Source organism: Elephas maximus, chromosome X (assembly GCF_024166365.1).
Source record: "Elephas maximus indicus isolate mEleMax1 chromosome X, mEleMax1 primary haplotype, whole genome shotgun sequence".
Lineage (NCBI taxonomy): Eukaryota > Metazoa > Chordata > Mammalia > Proboscidea > Elephantidae > Elephas > Elephas maximus.
Window position 1 is genome coordinate 153,965,171 of NC_064846.1, and position 12,248 is coordinate 153,977,418.

General features: G+C 38.6%; 1 protein-coding gene across 3 annotated transcripts in view; it reads right to left on the reverse strand.

Annotated features, from left to right (window-relative positions):
• Positions 1-12,248, reverse strand: part of POLA1 (DNA polymerase alpha 1, catalytic subunit) — a 349,246-nt gene that overhangs the window by 86,839 nt on the left and 250,159 nt on the right. For all 3 annotated transcript variants that reach the window (XM_049873141.1, XM_049873140.1, XM_049873142.1), the window contains exon 36: positions 11,889-11,985. In XM_049873141.1, coding sequence (XP_049729098.1) covers positions 11,889-11,985 — 97 coding nt within the window. The remainder of the gene's footprint in view (positions 1-11,888; positions 11,986-12,248) is intronic.

Sequence of the window (12,248 nt, forward strand, 5' to 3'; positions counted from 1 at the left end):
GTGAAGGCGGACAGGAAATGATTAAGACATTACATTCTTGTCTAAGGAAAGAAGATTCTCATGAGCAAAAGTACAGTAATATCTGAGAAAGCTGGAACCTGTGTAAGACAGAAATCCGTTAGAGAAGGAAAACTCAAATGTTTCCCACTAATAGAGGGCGATAGCAAAGTGCTAAGACTGTACCGTCAAAGGCGGAAAACTCGCGAGACCCAAAAAGTCAAGTTTCAGTTCTCATAGGTTTTATTGTATACGAAATTTAAAAATCCCAAACTACTAGAGGAAAACACCAGGGTCAGAGTAAACTTGTTTAAATCCCAAATATTCCCTCTCATGCCATGAAACTTATCTAGGAGCCCTGGTGGCACGGTGGTTAAAGCGCTCAGCTGCTTACCAAAAGGTCAGTGGTTCGAACCCACCAGCCGCTCCTCAGGAGAAAGATGTGGCAGTCTGCTTCTGTAAAGATTATAGCCTTGGAAACCCCATGGGGCAGTTCTACTCTGTCCTATAGGGTCACTATGAGTCAGAATCGACTGGTTGACAGCAGGTTTACAATCCTCTAGCTTGCTGGAAGCAAATGGGGCTGTTTTTTCCATATCATTCACCGATATTTTTTTAAAAGTCACATTTATTAGAAATTTTAGCTGACATGAAAAGTTGCAAAAGTCACAAAGAGAGCTTCTTTAGAAAGATTTAAGAAAAACATGGAATGCCACCTGCTTCTAAGACTGCTGAACCTTTTAACATTTAATGTTGCATTTTTAAAAAGAAGTGTTACACATTTGAAGTAGCTGCTACATTTCCAGTGAAAAGCAGTAATTTTGGGGGGAAGAACATTTGGTGAAACTAACTGATCCCCAAGTGCTTTATTTACGTCATGTTATAACAGATTACATAGATGTTATGCAAGTATCGATAATTTAATATTCCTGAAACTTAAAGTACATTCTATCATGATACTTAAAGGAGCTACTCTCTTCTCTGCTATGAGTATTACAAACCCTTTCCTCCTAATTAATCTGCAATTAATTCAACCAACCTCCAATTAGTCTTCTACAACACTATCCTACTTAGAGAATAAAGCAGTGTCTCTAGGCTGGGTTTTAAACCTGGGCTAAAATAGACTCCTACATGTAGACCAAAAATGGTTCTGGGATTTCTCTTTGTAGTGTAATTTAGATGTCATACCTAATTTGCTGTCATGACTATTGTTTCATGGTGCAATTTGTATGTCGTTTTGAATGGTAAAGGCATCATAGCTTTATTGAATTAAACCTGTCTTTATTTAGGGTCTGATGTTACATGTTTGTGCGTGTATGTTTATATATCAAAAGCAGCTTTTGACATCAAGCAGTAGTAGAAAACGAGTATGTTCTTTTGATATGTTTCTTCATATCTTAGTAAAATATAAACACAAACTGGGGGGGAAGCCTCTCCAAACGGAAGAAGAATTCTGAATATAATAACAATAATTATTGTTTTTGCTTTTAAAGCCAGAGATAGCTAAATAAGCCATTGACATTATAGAATTATAGAAGGCCTGGCTGTTTTGTAACACAAATGTCTGATCAATTCTATTAATCAATTCTTACTTAAGAACTACCTTTTCCAGCTACAGTTTTGTCATATTTACCTCAAATAAAAGTTACTGTCCTTACCATAACTCTGTAATTACAAAAAAATTTAAATGTTCCCCAACTTTTATTCAGAAGGGACAAAGGCCATTTTACCTATACCACAATTCTCAGCTTAGGGTTGGTCTGTGATTATCCTTCTTGTTCTGGCCTATGGGTTTAAGTTCTAAACTAAAGTCATGACTAAGAAGACAAACAATGGAAAACCTTCCACTACCCAGCACCATGGAAAGCCTTCCACTAGACCACTGGAAACTGGAATAGCCTTTTAAGTAATTTTTAGTGCATGAAATTTCATAAAGTTTTTACTAGATAATTACACTTCCTGATTTTGTAATTAGTGGAAGTACATGCAATTACATAATAATTATGATAGTAATTACGTAATTAAGATGTATAATTATGTAGTAAAAAACATCATGGAAATAAAACTATCTACTGTGTAAGCACAATACATTTTAAAAGTAAATTTACTCGCTCAACTGTTTAAAAATACTTTTCTTCAAAATAACAAAGTGATTAGCTCATATTATGGTCTAACTGTTTGAAAATTGTTTAATATTTTTTTCCTTATTGACGATAGAAGTATGTATTTTAAACTGCATGGGAAAAAAAACCTTATCAGGCTTTTCCTACTCTCACCACTCAAAAAATGACAATGTTTTGCAAATGAAGACCCTCAGCCACGGCATTAACAGGTAGATACCGCCACAACAGTGCCTTTGTGTCACTGTGCTTGTTACGACAAAAGGGAAAAGAAACCTGTCCACCGAAAAGAATAACAAGAAAGGATTTTATCAAACCAATAACTCATCTGCCATCATAGCACGCCTGTAAGTTCATGTACATGTAAAAATGCAAAGGTTGAGTGCATATTTACAGAAATGGGCTAAAAAAGGGCACATTATTAGAATCCAAAAGTCTGTGGCTCTAATACATGGAAACTTTCATATACTACTTTACCCATCTTAAAGGGTATGACAGAAAAGGTACAGAGACAAGATACCTCTACTTATGAACAAAGCAACTAAGGTCATAAAAAAAAAAAAAGGTCATGGTTTCCTGGAAAACGTATAGTGTCTCTTCTGTCACACTGTAAAATCATCTTTAATAAACAAAACAAAAACAAAACCGGTAGTATTCAGAGGAAAATAAGGCAACGCGAAGGGGCTCCACACCGCCATTGGAAAATACCAACTTTGTCATTCTTGCAGTAACCACAACAATAGCACAGAAAAATCAGCAACAGTAGGAAAATTGAATTTCAAAGCAAACTTTTTCAGTAGTAAAATATAAGAAAGAGAATCCTGTTTTCATTAGGGAAAAAAAAAATCTACCTCAATGCCTTGAAATCTTTACAGACGTGCTAAATTGATTTTTACATAAGGAGGCCAAGAATGTGGTGATTGGGTGAAAATTCCCACTGGGCACATATGGAGTGGCCCTTATATGAAATGGGTGTAGAACTACATTCCAGTTCTCTCTTTTATAAGCCACTAATCTTGACAAAATCTTGACAAAAGCTGAAAACCATTTTGAAAATTCTAATTTACTTTCCCCTTGCTCCTTCTAGTTAAGAAGAAACAAAGTAGAAGAACTCATGATCTCTTGCTCGCCCCCCCCCTTTTCTAGCCCCTCTCACGTCACTACTTTTTTGCATTAATTACAGAATATATTTCAAAAGACCAGGCTGTGATTCCAATTCTACCTTAAACTTTGGTTATAGGTCTTTTGTAGTCTGCTATCTGCATAACTGCCATTTTGACGTTTTACTAAAAAGATGGCCCTAATCAATAAGCGAATAAAATGGAAGCAGGCTTTAGTTATTAAGAGAGGAGAGTGTCTTAGGGCAGTGCTTCTCAAACTTTAACCTGCCTAGGAATCACCTGGGGAACCTGTTCAAAAGCAGATGCTGACTCAGTGGGTCTGACACTGCATTTCTAACAAGCTCCCAGGTGATGCTGCTGCTGCTGCTGCTGCTGCTGCTGGTGTACTGATCACACTTTGAATAGCAAGGTCTTAGGTTTGACTTGGAAAAAATGCAATGAAAAAAAAAAAGCTGGTGTGTGTGTATGTATGCTATTTTCTTCCTTAATTATGGAATTATTTGAATACTGTGTTCTGAACTGCCACTTCAAGGTTTCCTACCATAAAACTTTCTTAAACGAATCAAATGGACAGTAAAAAACAAATCTGAGATAATTTTTCACTTATTAGAAGATGAAACAAAAGGGAAATGGAATTTAAAGTTACCTATTCAAACTCTGTTTTTTCTAAAGAAAATGGTTTTTACGATCATAAAAATGCAATTTTAAGAAAAGTGAATAAGTACTTCAGTGAAGTTTGACTTTTATAAGTACTGTATTTTTAAGCAAATAACGCACACGCTATATACTTTTTTGCCAAGTGCACAACTCCCTTGCACATTATTTTCCTAGATGTGCTGTGTGCATTATATGTGTGGGTGTGTTATTTGCAAAAATATGTTATTTGGTAGGTAGGTGTTGAATTATCGTGTGTGTGCTTCATCTGCTATTAGTTATTAAAAATAGAGGAAAAGCTCGCCTCCAAAACTTAAAGAGATTTTCACTGGAATAACCTCTGGGCTCAAAAAAACTGGTATAAGAAAAAGTGGACCAGATAGGCTATCTATGACACAGCATTCTTTTGAACATCTTGTAAGGATTTAACAGAGTAAATTCTAAGAAAGTCAACTAGTTTAGAGAGGACTCCAGCGGCTCTTTGCTACTTTTATTTCAGCACTTATAGCAATGATAAAACTCTCCTGCTGTAGCTTTAGCAATTCAGGGAATGTAGCAGAGATCCTTAACATTGAAAAGGGACCTGTCTTGAGACCCTCAGAAATCTCCAAATTCCCATATACACCAAAGCATTTAATTTCTTCCATAAAACTCTTATTTTCTGGCTAAAAAAGAAAGACCTTAACTTTTTTAGACTCCTTCATTTTTTAGTACTAGCTGTTGTCTTTCTTTTGGGGACCACTTCCCACAAAGTAATTATCATTACAATTATTACCACTTCATGAGTGTAACTATTTAGCTGATGGTGTGCAGAGAGCGGGACCCCATAGCAATGTGGGTGAAGGGCTGTCAGCTTGGCTCACTCACTAGTTAAGTGAATTGCGATTCTTTCAGTTCAATTCAAATCTGGCATCAGCAAAATGACAGAGACACCATGTTACCTGCCTCCAGTGTCACTTGCAAAGAGCTGAAACAACAGACATTAGATGTACAATGTGAAAGAACTTGAGTGACTTTAGTTTATGGCACACCTGAGTCAAGCCAAGCAACGTAGGAGGCTCCAGAGCTTTACTGCACATTGTCCTCCATTCATGGACAAAACTGTTTGCTAGGACGAATTCCCCTCAAAATCCTTAAAATTGCTTGTGTGTCCTTATTTTCCACTAATAATTCATTCAACAAATATTTAGTGAGCTGTCTAAGATGGGCAAAACATACAGAAACAAGATACAAGCCTCTGCTTCAATGAATTTAGTGGAAGAGAAAGTCAACCAAGACAATTAAGACTCAGGATAAGTCTTATGAAAAGGGGACTCACAGGGTGCTATGGGAATGCAAAGAAAGGAATTTTATATACCTATATAACTCAATTTCTTCATCTATATAATGGGCACAATCTATTGCTACCTCACAATTCTGTTGTGAGGACCTGTATTACACACGTGAAAAGGACAATGGAAAACTACAAAGTGCCTAACAAAGGGACAGCTTAGTCCCAGGTGACACTAATGGAAACAAGAAATGCCTACAGACATTACCATCAGGCCTAAAGAAGAGAGAAAATAACAAAAGAAAAAAAGAGCCTAGAAAGAAGGTGAGATCAAAGCTTGAGAGCGAATGTGAGTGAAATTTTACCCGATGGAGAGGAACAAGTAACATAGCAATACAGGTACTGCTCAGTGTCCTAGACCACAGGCTGCCCAACCTGTCAGATATTCATTCCTTTGCAAGAAACAGGAGTGACCTAAAAAACAGTCCTTCCAGGCCTAATAAGATTCCCGTTGAGAAATGGGACTCGTAACAAATGCTTTTCATAAAACCAAAAACCCGTTGCTGTCAAGTCAATTCCGACTCATAGCGACCCTATAGGACAGAGCAGAACTGCCCCATAGAGTTTCCAAGAAGCGCCTGGCAGATTTGAACTGCCAATCTGTTGGTTAGCAGCCACAGCACTTAACCACTACTCCACCAGGGTTTCCGCTTTTCATAAGGCCAAGGTTAAATCACCATCTTTCAACCTCTTTAGCAGTTCGAACCTGCCAGCTGCTCCGCAGGAGAAAGATGTGACAGTCTGCTTCCGTAAAGATTTACAGCCGTGGAAACCCTACGGGGCAGTTCTGCTCTATTGTCCAGGGTCACTACGAGTCGAAATTGACTTGATGGCGGCGGGTTTGGCTTCTCGAATGCTATAGCTTCAAAAATCCTCACAACTGGACCAATAAGCAACACCGCGATAAATGGAGAAAAGATCGAAGTTGTCAAGGATTTCATTCTACTTGGATCCACAATCAACACCCATGGAAGCAGCAGTCAAGAAATCAAACGACACATTGCACTGGGCAAATCTGCTGCAAAAGACCTTTTTGAAGTGTTAAAAAGCAAAGCTGTCACCCTGAAGACTAAGGTGCGCCTGACCCAAGCCATGGTATTTTCAATCGCATCATATGCATGTGAAAGCTGGACAATGAATAAGGAAGACCAAAGAAGAGTTGACACCTTTGAATTGTGGCGTCGGCAAAGAATATTGAATACACCATGGACTGCCAAAAGAAGGAACACATCTGTCTTGAGGTAGTAAAACCAGAATGCTCCTTAGAGGCAAGGACGGCCAAGACTGCATCTCACATACTTTGGACAAGTTGTCAGGAGGGATCAGTCCCTGGAGAAGGGCATCATGCTTGGTAAAGCAGAGGGTCAGCGAAAAAAAGACCCTCACCGAGATGGATTGACACAGTGGTTGCAACAATGGGCTCAAACAGAACAACAACTGTGAGGATGGTGCAGGACCAGGCAGTGTTTCCTTCTGTTGTACATGGGTTCGTCATGAGTCGGAACCAACTAATGTCACCTACCACCACCACCACCACAGCTTCAACAATTCCCTTCTTCAACTAGTAGTAATCAGTTGCTATCAAGTCGATTCCAACTCATGGTGATCCCATGTGTATCACAGAACTGTGTGCTCCATAGGGTTTTTTCCTCCAATACTTTTTTAATTGTGGTAAAAATATAGATAACAAAACATTTGCCAATTCAACAATTTTTAACAAGTATAATTCAGTGACATTGCATATATCCTTCACGTTGTGCAACCATTGTCACTATCCTATTCTCAATTATTCTACCACCAGTAACATAAACTCAGTGCCACTAAGTAACAACTCTTACTTTCCCCCACCTTCCCACCCCTGGTAACCACTAATAAGCTTTGGTTTCTATATATTTGCCTATTTCATGTAACTGAGACCATATAATACTTGCCCTTTGGTGATTTACTTGTATCACTCAGCATAGTGTTTTCAAGGTTCATCCATGAGTGACATGCATCAGGACTTCATTTCTCTTTATGGCTCAGTAATATTGCATTTTTTAAATGTATATACCACCTTTTTTATGTACATACCACACTTTGTTATCTATTCATTTGTTGATTGACATTTAGGTTGTTTCCACCTTTTGGCTATTATGAATAGTGTTACCATGAACATTGGTCTATAGGTTTGTTTGAATTCCTGCTTTCAGTTCTTTTGGGTAGATACCTAGGATTGGGTTCATAGGGTTTTCAATGGCTGATTTTTTGGACGTAGATTGCCGGGCCTTTCTTCTGAGGTACTGCTGGGTGGACTTGAACCTCCAAACCCTTCAGTTAGTAGCTGAGTGTGTTAACTGTTTGCACCACCCATGGAGCTAAATCCTAGTGTTCCAATTCTAGCAGATACAAATGTAACATGTTAAAAGGGGTTTATAGAAAAATTCACCAAGAATGGCATCCTACTCCAAATAGCTGACACACAGTAAGAGGAGATAACCATCTGGTAAGATAGTGGAAAGGACAGGGACAGAAAAAGAGTTTCTTTCTAGGAATAAAAAACCCAAAAAACCAAAAACCCAGCGCCGTCGACTCGATTCTGACTCATAGCGATTCTATAGGACAGAGTAGAACGACCCAATAGAGTTTCCAAGGAGTGCCTGGTGGATTCAAACTGTCAACCCTTTGGTTAGCAGCCATAGCACTTAACCACTATACCACCAGGGTTTCCAGGAATAAAAAAAGATAAAACAGTAAAGTGAGAAGGCAGTTAGTAGGCTCCCTCTCTCTTTGCTTCCAAAACAATTTCGCTAGCTCAGTGATATAACACTCATGCCATATCACACACAGGTGCTTTGGATTCCACCTTTCCCCATCAGACTCTAAGCTCCTCAGGGGCAGGGAGTGCTGGCCACCTTTGTTTCTCTGACATCAGGGACAGCACTCGATATGTACAAAAGAGGAACAGATTTTTTTTAAACTGTTACTGAACAAACAAAACAAAATAAGGTTCAGTTGAGAAAAGTTAAGAGGCTTTTTCTCTCTCCTGTATTTTTTAAATGGACTTAATTTAGACAAAGGTGCAAAGATTTGAACTGAATTTGCTTCTACCTCAAAGCGTTCCCTTCTCTCAACTCAGGCCAGGCCGCCACGGGATGAGGCAAAGGCAAGTAGGACCATTACGTGCTGCCGTTCCGAGGAAGGATTTTTACTTTATATATTGCTCCTGTGTTCCTCTGAAACCTCCTTTGGATCCATTATGCCATCTGTGTACATTCTGAAGCAGTTACAATAATAATAATAATAATACCAAAGCCCCATAAAAATAAGATTTTTAAAATGTTATGTAGTTACAGAAAAATGCAGTAAACACCTTTATCATTTTAAGGGAAAGGGAAAAATACCAAATGGGGTTAATTCACATTATGGACTAATGGCCTGTAAGCCTTCGTTTGAAAGCCAAGCGCAGGAAAAAGCTTCGATAAGAGCTACTTTCCACCATAAAAATAAATAAACCTCTTTCAAATAATTTGTACGTGTTTCTTCCAAGTCAAATTGCCACGTTTCAAACAAAAATTAAAACCACCACCCGGTTACAACCCTGAAAATATGGGCTTTATGATGGAAATGGTAAAACAATCTTAGCAAAGGAAATGTTGCTAGGTACTGACAGTAAAAGAGAGTCTACAGTCAATACTTCGCATGCCCGTTACAGGGTCCTTGTTGACAGACGACACTTAGATGCCATTCTCAATAATGTAACTGTGTGTAATGACTGTCATTTTTCACAGGACTTTTGATGTTAACATCTACTGGTGTTCTGGCCTTAGTCCAAATTGGATAAACATATTTGGCCTCCTGGATCCCACAGATTTAAAATTCATTTTTATAGCAGGTCCGTTAAACAGCACATCAGAAGAGAGTATCTCACTCTAACTTACAAAGTGAGAAATGAACTTTACATATATGTTACATGAATTGAAATTTATAGAACTGTTCCTGGGATGGACTACAAGCTATATTCAGTTCTCTTTTATTTAGAACCGTCCAACTGTTCCAGAGTATCCAGCCAGGGCTTTTGAAATTTGGTGGCACGTCAGAATTATCCAGGGACCATTCTAAAAAAATCTAATTTCCTAAGCTCTACCACACACCTTCCGAGTTAGGATCTCTGAGTGCAGGAGCTACAGATTTGGATTTTAAACATGTTACTCCTGGGAGAGAGTTTATCAAATGCCACGTGAACCTCTGTTCTGGGACCAGAGGTAAGCACGACCCCAAGCTTCAGTTTATATCGCACCACTAATGAACACCCTAACATCATTTAGCATTACAGAATGATCTGAAAACACTCCGAGCAGGTAAATCCCAACTATGTAATTCACTCATTCCTAAACTGTAATTTAGGAATAGCAAATAAGCAGATGGAAGCTCAAAGGGAAAATAGTTTCAATAGTTAAAATTCCGTAAGTAAAATGAAAGGCTTTGGGAACATTTCATGCAGTTTCTTCTGTCAGATACATACCTTTTGTACCCTTCTCTCGCTTTATTTCCTTTAGCCTTCTGACATACAAAAGAACCCAGAAATACTTTCACTTAGTGCCATTTTTGCCCTGAGTTGCTGGGTCGTGTACTTATCAGAAGCAAACAAAAAAGTGTCCTGATTCTTAAACTAGTGAAATGGAAAGACAGTAAATCATGTGAGTGTACAGATACTGTCAATACTTCTCCCCTTTTGTCAAGCAAGACTCTTCCAAGCGGCCACTCTATTCCTTCTTCTTGTCCAGGGAAGCAATGTGCATTCTCTGTGATGTTCTCTAAGCGGGGTAAGTCTCCAATGACTTTCCAAATTACTCCTTCTAGTCTCCAAGAGTCATGGGACTTTTTGAAAACTACTGATCATGAAAAAATGATTCAGTCTCAAATATAAGAATTCTGGAGATGACCAGAAGACGATTCTATCTCCTGAGAGCCTAAGAACATCTAGGGAACAATCTAGGATGGTGAGATTCTGGAAGAAGTAAAGGGGCTTCCCCCTTACGCTGATACCCAAAAGGATGTAACAGATCTGATAGAAATAGACAATGTACTCATCAGGGAATCAGTATTTAATTTTCTCAACTCATAACTGCCTTAAAAAGGACGGCCCTTGGGAGTAAAAGAAAAACAATTATTAATGACAAGTAAATGTGGGCTGGACATTAGCAATGAATGGAATTTCTAAAGCCTAGTTATTAACGGCCTAAAGGAATTTCTTTCTACAGATTTTATCTGGAAACCCTGTTGGCGTGGTGGTTAAGTGCTATGGCTGCTAACCAAAAGGGTGGCAGTTCGAATCCACCAGGTGCTTCTTGGAAACCCTATGGGGCAGTTCTACTCTGTCCTATAGGGTCGCTATGAGGTGAAATTGACTCGACGGCAACAGGTTCAGGTTTTTTATAGATTTTATCTATTCACTGAAAATATGCCCAAGTTCTTGTTGAACATCTAAAGACAAGATACTAATATTCAAACCAACTCTTTCATGAGTCTTAAAATAGCTTCATATCCAAGGACTGCAAACCCAAGTAATTCTAAGCATTTTTTAAACTTATAATTTCTACCTTATCTTGTAGATGGAAAAACCTGAAGTCAATTACAATTGGAATTGAAAACAGTAAGACCAAACCAAGGGCAGAAGATTTCAGTGCTTTTGAAAATAACTAATGGACATCTCTTATTCTAAGGTTTTTGGGCAAAAAAACAAACAAACAAACAAACAAAACCAAAAAAACAACCCTGCATGAAAGCCTCCCCAGAAATACAGAAAATGCTGGGACCTACTGCATGGGGACTCTTACGTGAGGAAATCCAGCAGTATTTGTAGGTTTTCATATGCTGCAGAGGTTGCCTCCGGCCCTAATACCGACCAAGAAAATCTTGAATTGATATTCACTGACAAACAACATAAACAAACACTCTGTAGGTAACTAATAAGAAAAATGTGTACATTTGCCTGTTTTATTTTTTACAGGTAATAGAAAAGTTGTCAATGTGATTTTCAGGTAGGAGAAAAAAACATGCACTTGTCATGACATTTTCAAATACTTTAAGTTATGTAACAGAGCTTTCCCCAGACCCATTAAGTCCTACCGTGCCTGAATGTCTCGTATAAGGAAACGCCGGGTGCAGAGGGTTACAGGCGGCACCTGATCATATGGGCTGAGGCGCCTATGCACTTGTTAAGGATGGAGTCAATAAAAGAACTCCACCCCGTCCCTCTTCAAAATGAACCTAGGCTTTTAGTGAACAGCAGAGATATACTCCGGGTCTATTTTTTTGTGGTAATATCCGGTTTTTGTAGGCCCAATAATCACATTGCCTATTCTTACTTTATTACAATTACTAAACTCTATAGAAAATAGCATTTTGAAAATATAGCATTTAAAGGGTCTTTTTTGTACTGTTCCTCCCCCACAGCCCAGCTTTAATAGAGAACAATGTGTGAGACAGGCTGTGGGGGCCAAAGCTGGGGATTCCTACACCACCACCCCTCTTGCAGGGGATCCCTGTGTTCACAATGGCCCCCACGGCCTGCTTCTGAGACAGCAATGTGATGCTGCACCAACAGCCTGACACAGTAGGTCTGGCTTTTATGATGCAAATTTCTACTTTAAACTCAAAGGTAATTACAGTGTTTTAACGTACCTTTCTCATGATCGGTAATAAGTTTCTCCAGTGCACAGTCCACATCAAAAATGTACCGGTAAAAGCACAGCTGGGTATACAGGGACTTGTCAGAATACTGCAATATAACAAAATAAATAAATAAATAAATAAATACTACCACGGGGGGGGGGGCGGGGAGATGGAGATCACTCTCAGTGGAAAGAAAAAAAAAATTTTTTTTTTCTCCTCAGTGGAGGTATTCCCTAATTCCAACTTCTAGAGTAAGCAGCATATTTTTAAGAAGAGAGGTGGGTGAGAAGAAGGGAATCATACGAATGGTTTGTCCCCCTTGTATAGCATACATACACATAATTCAGAGGAAATCCTGCCACTTCGATC